Genomic DNA, 14,543 nt, shown 5'->3' on the forward strand with positions numbered 1-14,543 from the left:
TACTAGTACTAATACTACCGAATGATTAGTTTTTTGAAATTAGGTATGCATTTGGTCCTGCCCGACCTTTATATTTTTGTACGTTAAATAAGGAAAATTATTAGGCTGTATGGTATAACGTTTACGCGTTTCCTGTAAAGGAAAAAAGAACTATAACCTAATGTCACAAAATTCAGAATGTCACACCTCACAACATTCACAACTTCAGTCAGATTGCAGTGTCAGTCTGTCAATTGCATAGTTATTACACTATATTGTGTAGTAAACAAGTGTACATTCGTAATAATTTTATTTAAATTATATTATATTTTAAATTAATTGTTAATATTCGTATTAACCATATACCATTATCGCTACAATTTGGGTGAAAAATAAAACAAAAACACGAATAAAAATCACTTACAACATCGCATTCGTTGATTCGTTGGATTATGTAGTTGGTGCTATTTGTAATTTATTTTCTTCTCATCGTAAGCTAATGGAATTATGTGTTCAAACGCAGTGATCTCATTTTTTAGTCAGTGGAGGTTATGGATTAGACCTGTGTTCATTGCTCTGTATGTCATTCTAATTGTGGTGCTAGTGCCTATATTAATAGTACATTCTATAAACAATGGGTTCAAGAAATCAGATCAAGGAGTACTCGTTGGAGGTGGCTTCGTGCTGCTTGCAGTGCCTATATCTATTTGGCAGATAACTCAGCACATTGTTCACTATACTAAGCCTTCGTTACAGAAGCACATTATAAGGTAATGTTTTTATTATCTAATTGTTTGTGTATACCATATGTTATAATGCTTTGACTCGTTTATTACGCTTTCGTCAAATTGATACATCTAAAAGCTTATATGTGTGAGTCAATAAATAAGTTAATGTTACTTATTACACTACAATCATTGATACACTTTCCGGATCTAACAACTTAGCTTGAATATTGAGTAAGTATGTTATGTCTCAAAGTGTGTAGTGGCATTTGTTTATTGCACATTGTTGTGTACAAGGCCTTGTTCAACTGAATAAACAAAATAAAAAAGGTAATAGAATAGGTTTAATTTTGAACACTGTTACTTAAAATAAATTCTGGTATTTGTGAACTGAACATACTTAACCATGTCTATATACATTTATACTAAACATGATCCATGGTTAAACCAGATCTAAAAAAAAACTAACATTTGTGTCTTCAAGGTCAATTCTTTGCATATATTACCATTTCTATTTACAATTTAAGTATATTAGAAAATATATGCTCTAATCTTATAGCTCTGGGATAAGTAGATACATATCTGTTGATCAATAGTAATAATGGAGAATATAATTACATAGTAAACATATTTTGTTTTGCAGAATACTATGGATGGTGCCTATATATGCCCTAAATGCATTGATTGGACTTGAATTTCCTGAACAATCAATTTACCTAGATTCATTGAGAGAATGTTATGAAGCCTATGTTATATATAACTTTATGAAGTATCTCCTAAACTACCTGAATGATGGCCATGACTTAGAAGCTGTGTTGGAGACAAAACCTCAAGTATATCATATATTTCCATTGTGTTGCCTAGCACCATGGGAAATGGGGAGGTATGATAATCATAAATACTTTTTTTATGATATGCATTAATAATAGTGAAATTTTCAGGTTTAGTCAGTTCAATTTAATTTCTACCGTTACAATATATTAACTTAATTACTTCAGGCCATATACTAAAATTTTGATGTAAATAATGATCATAAAACTTTGGTCACAATTAAACAGATAAAATGAAATATTTCCACCATCAGGTTTCAGATTCATGAGCCAATACATATTGGGTTTTTTGTTCCCAAACATTTTACTAAGTCAATTCTTAATTACTTTCATTCAATTGTACTTATCGTAAAGTTAAATAGTATGTTTAAAAAAAAACACTATATTTTATTATGGCTTGAAAGGTGGAACAAAAGTCAACCTCAACCTAATGTGTCAAGATGGCATTGTATATGGACCCTTAAATTAAAATGTCCAGTAAAATTAAGCTTAAAAAATTTAAAATATACCACTGCTGAATACTCTTTAATTCCAGGGAATTTGTACATAACTGCAAGCATGGAATACTTCAATACACTTTAGTAAGGCCAATAACTACAGTAATTTCAATGATATGTGAGCTGAATGATGTATATGGGGAGAGTGACTTCAAACCTAATGTAGCATTTCCATATATCATAGCCATAAACAATCTATCACAATTCGTAGCTATGTACTGTTTGGTACTCTTTTACAAGGCAAACAGAACTGAGCTCAAACCAATGAAGCCTATTGGGAAATTCTTATGTATAAAAGCTGTTGTTTTTTTCTCTTTTTTGTAAGTATTCATATTAATGTTACCAAAAACGTATTAACGTTTCATTATGTATGAGCAAGACAGAAAATAGATTATTGAATCCATAAGTACTTTAAGTAAAATAGTTATCATCAAAACTCTTCTTCTCTATTGTAACAGCTGTGTGTCTTCTGATCCTTTGTCCCGGTCACCGCCCTCGCCGAATCCGTCGCCTGCGACGAAGGACTCGATGAGTAAATGAACCCATAGACACAGCCCACTGAGTTTCTCGCCGGATCTTCTCAATGGGTCTCGTTTCCGATCTGGCTGTAGATTCTGCAGCAAAGCACTGCCTTTGCTAGGGTCAGTGTTAGCAACACTCCCTATTTGAGCCCCGTGAGCTCACCTACATGTCAAGGAGAAGCAGAAATAGCTTCTTAAGACTTCTATCAGCATAGGTTGAAAAAAAACCCTATGTTGTTTGTATACAGGACAGCACTATTTGCTCTAGTGACGATAAAACAGCTTTGAACTTATCGAATAGCATTTGGATTCAATAGTCACTAATGTATCATTAATGTAATTTGTAATTATTGATGATAATTATTAATGAATAGTCGTGGCCTAAAGAATAAGACGTCCGGTACATTCGTATCTAGCGATGCAACGGTGTTCGAATCCCGCAGGCGGGTACCAATTTTTCTAATTCAATACGTACTTGACAAATGTTAACGATTAACTTCCACGATGAAAGAATAACATCGTGTAATAAAAATCAAACCCGCAAAATTATAATTTGCGTAATTACTGGTGGTAGGACATCTTGTGAGTCCGCACGGGTAGGTACCACCACACTGCCTATTTCTGCCGTGAAGCAGTAATGCGTTTCGGTTTGAAGGGTGGGGCAGCCGTTGTAACTATACTGAGACCTTAGAACTCTTATCACAAGGTGGGTGGCGGCATTTACGTTGTAGATGTCTATGGGCTCCGGTAACCTGTTAACATCATTGGGCTGTGAGCACGTCCACCGACATAAGCAATAAAAAAAATTGATTTTTTAAAAGGGTATTTGTAGGATATTTACTACAATAGAGGTAACAACAGACTTATGTTTCAATGTGGGCAGCAGCATTCGATTTGTTAACTGCTTAACATCAAATGAGCCATGTGCATGTTACATTTCCAATTTAAAAATGTTATACTTTATGCACACTTCAACAAGAACAATTATTATTATTATTTAAACTCTTGTTTTAGCCAAGGAGTGATAATCACCATATTGGTTTACTGCGGTGTCTTAAAAACGATATTTGACATTTCGGATACTGATACAGTCAAGATTATATCTTCAAAGCTGCAGGTAATTTTTATTATTCATGTGTAAAGTAAACTAATTTTTTATTCCTCGTATGCGTTGAGGACAGTAGGCAATACCTGCACCAGCCGGAAAGTGCGGAGATGTGTTAAGAGCTCCATACCTTTTTTAAAGTTCGTTTCCTGTGTAATATTCGAATTTGTCTAAAACTTTTTCAAATTTTGTCTACGTGTACAATATATTAACGAATATTAAAGGATTGGTTACCGAAGTCAGAAGTTCCTCTACCCATATTATGATATATATGAATAATATATAAAAAATATAGTTCTAATCTAGAAAATTTTATGCATTCATTTTATTAATTCCTAAATGCTGTAAAGTAACATTATTCGTATATCATTATAATTTTTTACGAATAGTGAGTTCAAGGTCTCGCTTACCTCTCAAATTATTCTATTGAACTAGGTGTTATAAAAATATCGTCGAAGTTAACTGAATATAACGCACGTTAGGAATAATATAAACTAATAATATAAATATTAATACGATTTACGATACGTGTGTATCGTAAAATGTTATACATGTTGCCTTCGCGAGTCAAAGAACTGATTGTTTGTTCTCGTGTCGTCGTGCATTAATTAGAAAAATATTAAATAATCGATACGTTTGAAATTATAAAAGTTAGAAATATAAATATTTTATTTCATTGCTTAGATGTGTGGCCGAGCTGACGGCCCACCGGGTGTTGAGTGGTTACCGGAGCCCATAGACATCTACAACGTAAATGCCGCCACTCACCCTGAGACATGAGTTCTAAGGTCTCACTTGTAACAGTACAACGGCTGCCCCACCCTTCAAACCGAAACGCATTACTGCTTCACTTCAGAAATAAGCGGCGTGGTGGCACCTACCCGTGCAGACTCACAACACGTCAATCGTTTAAGGTTTTTAATTATACTACAAATTAAAAATAATCTTTATATAAAATTTGTACAATTTATTTCATAAATTAAACATAATTAGTAGGTATGCAGTTACGATCATACTAATTGCATATCACATTGAACTATCAGATTTCTCATTAAACTTGTTTTAATGTGAATCTTAGTTTTTATCACTCGAATGACTCGCCATTTTTTTTTGTTTCGCGTTTCAAGCCCTATGGAATGAATCCTTTTTTGATTAGCTAGTTGATTTAACTAGTTTTGAAAATAATAATTATTTGTAGATCAGATTGCGACATGGATGTCACGCTAGCATTGTAGATACTATTTCGTGTATTTACAATAATAGTAGCAATACAGTAGTGTTATCATTACTGTTTTACAGGAAAAGGCAGCAGGACGATGCTTTTTAGTGTATGTTTACAATATGACAATATTAGTTGCGTTCAATGATTTTAGTTCGTTTTATAGTCTACTTTGTATCAAATAACTATAAATGAATTTCTCATACAATAGGTATTAAGCAATGTTTAGTTTTAGCGCTAAGGCAAGCTGAAAATTAATTGCGAAATTTCTACTATACGGACAATAGAATAAATAATTAATAGATTAAATAATAAATAATAATTTTTTTCTGGTGGTAGGACCTCTTGTAAGTCCGCGCGGGTAGGCACCACCACCCTGCCTATTTCTGCCGTGAAGTAGTAATGCGTTTCGGTTTGAAGGGCGGGGCAGCCGCTGTAACTATACTGAGACCTTAGAACTGATATCTCAAGGTGGGTGGCGCATTTACGTCGTAGATGTCTATGGGCTCCAGTAACCACTTAAGACCAGGTGGGCTGTGACCTCGTGATCTAAGCAATAAATAATAAAAAATACAAAATCGTTAAAATAGTAAATCTATAATTAAATGAATATTTTTGCAGGACTTCCTCATATGTATAGAAATGTTTCTGGCGGCGATAGCGCATCACTATAGTTTCTCGTACAAGCCTTACGTGTCGCCATTGGACGCGTCGCCTTCGTGTCTTGGCTCGTTTCTCGCGATGTGGGACGTTTCGGACGTGAAACGAGACATATCCGAGCACCTTGGTGTCGTCGGTACGTAGACACTTTAAATTAATATACATATCCATATATAGAATCGAAACGATTTCATAAGTAATTGAACCAGTTTTATGAATAATAATCAGGTTTTTCTGTTTAGGACCTGTTTTTTTTTTTTTTTTGTAATTATTCAACGTCTTGGAATAGTTTGATAATTTTTATTTATTTTAAGTATTAAAAGTTAAATTATTTGTATAGGTAACGATTGTTTTTATGGTAATGGATAACCGTGCAACTTTTAAATGAAAATAAAAATGGTTTCATAATGAAATCTATTTGTTCTAGCATCCTCAACAGATCTGTCTTCTGCTTTACGTTATTTAGGTACTAAGCAAAGACGGCACAATGTCCGGGTGTTTAATATCTATATATGTATCTGTTTAATCGTAGAAATGTGTGTATGACGGTAGGCAGCGGTTTGGTTCGGCCCCTGGCATTGCTGAAGTCCATAGGCGACGGTAACCACTCACCATCAGGTGGGCCGTATACTCGTCTGCCTACAAGGCCAATAAAAAAAATAAAAAAATATATAGCAGTTTATTGTACCCATACTAGAGGGAATTCTAATTTGAGGCCAGATGACATGTCCACAATTATTTTTATAGGACGTTTGCATGAAGGTCAGAAAGGTAGCGCTTGATATTGGCATTTGTTATTTATTGAAGAGATGGGATTTTTTTTATTGCATAAGATGTTACGTTGAGGATGTCACTACTACTTACGATACAAAGGAAATTTTAGTGGTAGAAAGCCTAAAGGTTCAACGTCAAGCAGGCACTTTGATAATAGCTATTCAGATTATTATATAAGGTCATCACTCGTTGACAATTCCATAATTAATATATTATATTATACATTTACAGGGAGTTCTTTCAGTAGACGATTACGAGGTAAATCGATGTATCACATGACTCGTGGATACGACGAAAGTTCTAGACTGATGGGAGAGCCGGTTCCGTCCAGTTCGGCTCCTAATTTGACTACGGAGACGGAAACGCCTTCAGTAGAAGTTCGACCATCGGCATACGGATCTATAGAAAACACGGTTACGAACATGTCAATGACCTCAGAAACCGAACCTTTACTCGACGCTTCAGATAAATCGAACGATAACGAAAATCCTCAGGCTTAACGCTATTATTGACATGCCACGAATTAAACAGCAGTTTAATTTTTTTTATGTAAGATGAGACGTTTTTTCAACGTCTTGAGTATTTAAATACCTACGAAAAGAGATTATGTACTAAAGTGACAGGAAGTAATTTGGCTAGTGTGAAACGGAACGTAACGCCCAAAAGCAATCATTTCTTATTATTTTAAACGCGACTAAATATGACTAAGGTGATTGAGTATTGTAGTTTGATATAAGTTTTGAATTTTTAACAAATGAAGAGAAACCCTCAGACTCCTCTCTAAATGATTATATGTACATAATAATATGTACTATCTTCAGCTATTGCCCTAATAAGATTTTGCCTCATGTTTTATGAAATAAGAGATCATTGTGACATTTTTTTAATGTAAATATATTCGCACGTGATCCTCGACAATAACACGGAAACTGTTAAGTTTTGTGATGTTTTTAATGGAGTAAATTTTTTTGTATTTTATTTTCTTCATATCACAAGCTATTTATGTTAGATCGATAAAATAAATTGTCGTTTTGAACATTCCCTCGCTACTTAAAATATATCTTAAACCAGTTGTTCACTTTACCAAAGCATGAGTGTGCTAATAATGTATTTAATTCAAAATATTTTCATGTTTTTATGATCTGCTAATTATGAATATTTAGTGGTACTTATTTGTAGCTGTTAAAATTTATAAATGTGATAATTATTTACAATTTAATTATAAAGCATACACAACTAAGATTTACAAATAAATATTTCAATATAAAAGGTTTTTTTAAATAGTTTTTAGACATTGGCTGCACAGGACCTATCGATATACAAATACACCCCCAAATATTTCATAAAAAAATATTGAAGCCCTGACTTGGACCTAGTTTTTGATTCGTAAAAGTGGTTCAAAACTGTTAAAGCAAAATACAGTCATGACATCAAATCGTTGACAATTAGGCATGATTAAAAAATTAAGATAATAATCGCAATAAGTTAGTATTTTATAGTGTTGCCAGTATCCACTTTTAAATACAGGATGGTCATGCAGTCATCACCAAGTGGAAATAAATTGCATAAATTTTAATAAATTTTATTTATTTGAATATTTTTTAATTACTACATGATTACACATCATACACATTTTTCAATAGCACGATTAAAAATTGATTTCATATAAAATTATATCAGTTACATTCGTTTTTATTGCCTGGTAAGTGTTTACATTGTTTATTGTAGAGGCACAGATATGATGTTGTACTAGGTTTAAAAATAGGCTGCAATCTTTTTTTACTATAAAAGCCCACCGTTGCTAAAGATCATTAAATACAATTAAATTTTCTGTTGTTTTTTTTTAAATTATAATTACCAAGGAAAACACCTAGTTCATCCTTCAAGTTAAGTACAAATTGTGCCTTGTTCATGTTTGAGCGTGATATAAATTAGTAAATGTTCAAAAGAATATTAGCATAGTATTTATTGCAATTTAATTTGCTTTTGGATTCTTTAATAAAGGAATGATTATGAAGTATGTGCAATCGCGGGAACAAACTGTTATAGTAGTTTTAATTAAACCCACTAAAAAGATAAAACAAAAACTATTTACGTTCTCCTAGATTCATTCATTTGTTCTATAATTTCCGCAACATCAATTAACTTAATCGATATTCATTTGGCACCAGTGCGATTTGCTAGTGGCTGTTAAAATTTGACTTACAATTAGGTGCTAATAAAATAAATGTACATTCAAGAAATTTCAAGTAAAAATTTTTTGTTACATTAAACCTTAATGAAACTATGGTTTTTAATGATTTATTGTTGTAGAAAATGAGCAGTCAAACCCCAATACCGGGTCGAAGCAGTATCTATGTGAAAAATTGTATTTTCGAGTGTAGTTTAGTACGACCAGTATCCATTACTCGGGATAATACTAGGTTGAGGCCACTGTGTGGGTAAAGTTTTTACTTATATTAAAGCTTTATCCTACATTCATTTTTAATAAGATATAACACAGTGCTGATATTGTATAAAAGTGATGTGATATCAAGATAATTTATTTATAATAAGTTACTATATGTATAAATAATGTATATTTAAAATTCATAAAATATATCCTCTATTAATCTCATTAGTACGGATTTATTAGCTCAGTTCCAAACATTAGTTTTAATAAAAAATATTTCCGCGTGTCATTTGTTTTTAACATCCTCTTTATTGATGTCTTCGGGTTTTGTATCATTTCTTGTTTGAATGAAATTCTCTAAGGCATTCAGACCAGCTTTCAAACTGTTCATTTCAATTTGATTCCATAGAGATCCCATTACTAAATTGTAGAAGCATAAGGCTGTAATAAGAAGTTTCAGTACATCATAAATAAGAAAGTTAGGCCAGAAACCTACTGAACCTAACAAAAACATGAATATTAAACCGCCGCTGAGTAAATACAGCTTTTTTGATTTCGATAAATTTGTTGTGGCATCCCTGCAAACTTTGATCGCTTGAGTGATAGTTTCTTGAAATGCACTGTCTACACTCTCTTGTCTCTGGTTTAATTTTTGTTCACAAGGTTTTAGGTGTAACTCAAGCGAGACTGCATTGTGATCAGAGTAAGAAAACTGTTGTTCTGGAACTCTATCTGGTAACGGATTACCGAAATTCACGACACGGGCCTGTAAGAGCAAAAATAAAATATATAAACTTCTTATACTGTCTCTCTACATAAGTGTGTGAATATTTTTAATGTTATATATAAAAAAAATATAAATTATTAAAATGCTCACTGGGCTGTTTCTGCTATAATTTATGTTAATATAACCGCTTTTTAATGTTGCTAGTTTGACGAAATTGTAGCTCATCTGACGGTCAATGATCAACGTCACCACGCACGTCATCAATGCCAATGCCTAGTCGCAGCTTACAATTAAATCAGTGAAACCAAAGCAAAAAATAACAGCCAAGTCTGTCTTGCATCACACAGAACTGGAGCATAACACAGAATTCTTAAAAAAAATGTGTCTACAGAAATATATTACTTACCTCCCAAGAATGGTTAGTATGGAATAATATATGATCTATACGTTTCCCTTCAGGATATGCCTTTACTTGTTTAGGATCCGAATAGCTATTGTTGAGGTTATCACTTGTACCAGATGCTTTAGCTATTAAAGGATTGGTCCCTTCAAACTTCATGTTATATGGATCAAGAAGAGATGGCAGTTGGGATATTATCCTGTAAATTTGCAAAGATAATCATAGAACCAGGTAAAAAGAAATTTGAATATAGATTGTTCATTCTTTGTATGATTGTATAACAGAAAATAAAATAAGTTAACAATGTTATGACTCAAGTTCTTTTCTATTCATGTTCATTTACCAGATACTAAATAGAATAATATTGGTACTCACTTATAAGACAAATCCCCGGGTGCAGTATTTAAATCTCCAGCTAGTATAGAAACATCAGCTGGTGATGATGTTAATTTGACGAACTCTGCTGTTGAGTATGCCTGAAGCACACGATGAGCTAGATACATGTCGTCTTCGTGGTATTCTGCGTGAAGCTGGAAATTAAATTTAAATCTTATTTATTACAAAATGTTTGGTCAACTGTTAACATTGGTTTTGTGGTAATTGTTACAAATCTACAAGTCAATCTTTAAAATATAACATCTACTTGTTTGTTTGTTGGTTTTTTGTGCGAATTCTATGTATCATACAAAGCATAGTTAGGCAATAATAATAATTCCAATGAATGTGAAATATAAACTGGATAATTACTTAAAAATATTAATAAATACCTACATGTGTGCAATAGACATTGATGAGTCTCTCCCCAAACTTGATCCGACAGAGACCCACACCTTTTCCTCCAAACCAGTCACCATGATGTATTTTGTGTATGTACCCATTCAAGGGCCACTGATGGAAGAAGACATCTTGGATTACCCATTTAGAAAATACACAGAGACCTGAACCTAGAACTCCACTGTAAATAATAAAAAATCATTTCAAAATGAAGACACTGGTGAAAATAATTATGATTTTTTTCCAATCCAAATTCATTGGATTCATTTCGCAGTAAGTATGCAAACAATCTTAGTGTAGCAGATTATGATCATGGATGCAGATGAGACTTTTACTTTTCAGCTACACTTGTTTCTAAATAAATGAATATATGTAATTTAAATTTAAAAAAAAATAGTATGTGTAATTAAGAATTGAAATAATCCCCTCTTTACACTGTACCAGTTTTACATGATATTGCACAGTATATAAATTAATGAATTTTGAAACTTATATCAATTATTATATACATTCTTTTATTTATAATTATTAATTAGCATATTCATAAATATAGTTAAAAACCACTTTTGTGTGCCATTGATTTGGCAGCACTGATGGAAAAACAAAGGACTCCCCATACTGTAAAATACAATATACATTTAGGGCAACATGTACCCTTAATTTGTACATACACAACCATAGATATTTACATTGTAAAAGGAAGTGAAAAAAAACTCATATTTTTTACCATGAGTTTATAAATTAGAACATCAGTTCTAATAAACAATAATAGTAATAATATAAGTAAAAAAAGTAATAAATAATAAGTATCATCACAAAAATTAATGATTTACATACTAGTGTCACATAGAATTAAAATCACAAGAATTATTAATAATGACAAGAGTAGTGTTGAGTTTAGAAAAACTGTCATGATTTCATCTTTGGAATGTTATCTCAAGGTCACGAAGCAAAAAGCACAAAGATTTTTCACTTCACTGCAGAAATTGGTAGGGAGTAGTCTAAAATTATTTCTAGGTTGATTATTAACATTATACAATAACTAAAAGTATTCCTGACACATTTGTTTACCTGTAAAAGTAGTAAGAATATGGGAGTACATTCTTTAGGTTCTCCTTTAAATATAGGTAATCTTTTTCACTCCAAACTTCTTGCAAACATACTATATTATGTTCGCTTTTTAATAAGTATGTAGATATAGCTTCATATCTTTCTTTCTTATTCTTAGACACCACTGGTATACCCCTTAAAAGTAACATTAAATTAATAATAAAGGTTTATTGTATAGGCTAAGCTCTCTTTATCTTATCCTGCCCTTCTCCCAGTTACCTGGGGTTGGCGCAACATGTTTTCTCCTTCCATACTCTTCTATCATATACCATTTCTTCGCTCACTCCCCTCTTACCCATATCATCTTTCACGCAATCCATCCATTTCTTCTTAGGTCTACCTCTTCCTCTATATCCTTCCATACTCATAGTTAACATTTTCTTACCAACCTCATTTTCATTTCGTCTCATCACATGTCCATACCATCCCAAACTTGCACTTCTCAGCTTCTCTGTCACAGGTGCCGCTTTCAGACTTCCTCTAACATATTCATTCCGTATTCTATCTACTACTACTATCTTTAGTATGGTATGTCATCATCATCATCATCATCAGCCTTTATCTGCCCACTGCTGGACATAGGCCTTCCCCAAGGCCTATGGTATGTACCATTACAAAAATAAATACTGTTTTTTACTTAATTCTAACATTCATTGATTAAGAAAAGTTATTTTAGATTTGTTTCTTTGGCCATATATATTTTTAATACAATTTAAGATTACTTAATAAACATATCACACTACCATGACTGAATTACTTCCGAATATGATATTATATTACCAACAATTCAGTTAATATACACTTACCAACAGTTCAAGGTGAAAATATTGAGTGTGAATTCCATATCGGTATCAAATGATATGTTATTGATTTTCGGTAATTAAATTATTTATTACCTTTGAAGTATGTATATGTGGTTTCTAAAGAAACTTAATTTAGTTAGATGACGACTTGTTTTTAAATAAAATTTAAGATGTATATTAAATGTTAAATGCTCAGTAAATACTCTATAACCCATTCATTTTAAAATGCAATTAAGCTTTTGATAACGAAATGATAACGCACTCTGCTATCAAGAAATTTGACAACAGTGCAATGCATATTTATGCTTTTTCCATTGTATACATTGGATAGATAAAGGAGATGTAGCCTATTCAGCCAAATTTTTCAAATAAATTAAAAAGCCATGGCTTGCTTGAATATTTAACGGAACAGATTTAAATGAAGTGAGATAAGACAACACCATAGGTACTGTTACGTAATAAAATGAAGTAATGGCCCGATAAAATGATGGGAATCTACTGAAGAATGAATGAGTCTTCCTATTTTTCCACTTCAAAAGTATTAACTCATTCCTATAATATGCAATTTATGAAATGTAATTTAAATTGTAGGTGCAGACGGAGCAGCGTAACGGCATTAGTAGGTATTGATGTTTTTTTTCCTTGTAGGCAGACGAGCATACGGCCAACCTGTTGGTGAGTGGTTACCGTCGCCCATGGACTTCTGCAATGCCAGGGGCAGAGCCAAGCCGCTGCCTACATGGTTTCTAAGACTTTCGTTCACATTAAAGTTAATTAGAGTGCAAATAGCTTTCGTTAATTTTAATTGGATATTTAATACAGAGTACACTGGTTTAAACTACAATAATACAAATCTATTCTTAAAAAATAATCTTTTTCTACAGATCAAAGGAAAAATAAAACGAATGAAAATCAATGAGATTAAAACAAGGGCTAAAATTTTACGTCTATTTATTGGAAAGAAAATTAAATATTAACGAGTGTATAATAACCGGCAAACTTCTTGAGCATTTGTTGACGTAGTGGGGGTAAGTTTGCGCATGGTACACTCACGTGCAAAAACATTACTTACTCTGCGTCATAATGCTATTAAATTATTAAAATCAACATATGTATTTATTTATATATTTATTAGAACATCAACAAAACATATAGGTTAATAATTGTAATAATTTAATCTTGGGGTAAAATAGATATTCCTTCTATTAAGTCAAAACTAGAGCTGTTGCCAGGTCTTGGTTCAGTTGAAGCGAAGCTGGTATTTGTAATTTTTTTTTTTCGTTATCATAATCTTGACCATCATCATCACTGTTTTTATCACCCGAGTTGCTATCATCATGATGAGTCGACATAGGGATCATCGGTGTAGTTTACAACTCGGTCGGTTCGGTCTACTTTTTTGTCTATAATTAATTATTTTTTGAAGATATTCGATTCGTAGTAATCGAATGTAACTTTTTCAATTACCAGCTTCCGATTATTTTCTGTTTTTTTTCCATCTGAAGCCTAGCTCTTTCATAATTCGTCGTAAACTTCATACCGAGCCATTAAAATTTATATCTTCTTTAAATTTTTCGAAGCCTTTCTACGGTACGGAGTTTCGCTGCTTGTTATGTAGTTATTATGATTACATCTTTTTATTACAGATTGAACGAAACTATCCATTCCGGTAAATTTCTTCTTCCCTGATCTTTTCTTACCCGGAGTCCGCAACACGGCGAGCAAGCCAGAGCCTTTAGCTTCGTTAATAATGCACCTAACAGTACTCACTGATGTTTTTGTTGCTTCCGAAGTCTGTTTTAATTTTTCCATATCATTCTTCACCTGTTTTATAATGAAGCAATATACGTCGTACACAAATTTTCTACTCTTTCTTTTAAGTACTACACCAGTTTGTCACGGCATAGTGTATGTTTTATAAAAAAACAACAAACACTCAACAAATAGCAATGGCACAAAGTCCACAAGCAATTATAACAAATAACTTAACGATTAATAACGATAGACTTTCCACTGTGCGCAAGCGT

The 14,543-nt window shown here is 32.5% G+C and overlaps 2 protein-coding genes and 1 long non-coding RNA gene across 6 annotated transcripts; 2 read left to right on the forward strand and 1 right to left on the reverse strand.

Moving 5' to 3' along the window:
* Window positions 1-181: 181 nt before the first annotated feature.
* Window positions 182-7,579, forward strand: LOC101742980 (transmembrane protein 184C). The gene is made up of 6 exons (XM_004927735.5): window positions 182-749; window positions 1,348-1,587; window positions 2,070-2,351; window positions 3,567-3,669; window positions 5,498-5,672; window positions 6,542-7,579. Exons 1-6 carry the CDS (start codon window positions 487-489, stop codon window positions 6,808-6,810), a joined length of 1,332 nt encoding a protein of 443 aa, XP_004927792.1. The 5' UTR covers window positions 182-486; the 3' UTR covers window positions 6,811-7,579.
* Window positions 7,580-7,880: 301 nt separating this feature from the next.
* Window positions 7,881-12,809, reverse strand: LOC101743119 (putative neutral sphingomyelinase). Of its 2 annotated transcripts, none has more exons than XM_004927736.5 (6): window positions 12,520-12,809; window positions 11,675-11,848; window positions 10,601-10,784; window positions 10,205-10,359; window positions 9,836-10,028; window positions 7,881-9,468 (listed from the first exon to the last, which is right to left on the reverse strand). In XM_004927736.5, exons 1-6 carry the CDS (start codon window positions 12,555-12,557, stop codon window positions 8,989-8,991), a joined length of 1,224 nt encoding a protein of 407 aa, XP_004927793.1. In that variant the 5' UTR covers window positions 12,558-12,809; the 3' UTR covers window positions 7,881-8,988. The 2 variants fall into 2 exon arrangements, with proteins under 2 accessions (XP_004927793.1, XP_012547326.1); XM_012691872.4 differs by having other exon boundaries at window positions 12,610-12,807.
* On the forward strand, window positions 9,374-14,377 carry LOC110385514 (uncharacterized). 3 transcript variants are annotated; one of them, XR_002430761.3, is made up of 4 exons: window positions 9,385-9,847; window positions 10,713-10,876; window positions 13,108-13,139; window positions 13,401-14,377. It is a non-coding gene; the product is annotated as an uncharacterized LOC110385514 (long non-coding RNA). The 3 variants fall into 3 exon arrangements; XR_009974739.1 differs by having other exon boundaries at window positions 9,374-9,847; window positions 10,713-13,139; XR_002430760.3 differs by lacking the exon at window positions 13,108-13,139 and having other exon boundaries at window positions 9,392-9,847.
* Window positions 14,378-14,543: the final 166 nt, after the last annotated feature.

The sequence above is a fragment of the Bombyx mori genome, chromosome 13 (assembly GCF_030269925.1).
Source record: "Bombyx mori chromosome 13, ASM3026992v2".
NCBI classification, from domain to species: domain Eukaryota; kingdom Metazoa; phylum Arthropoda; class Insecta; order Lepidoptera; family Bombycidae; genus Bombyx; species Bombyx mori.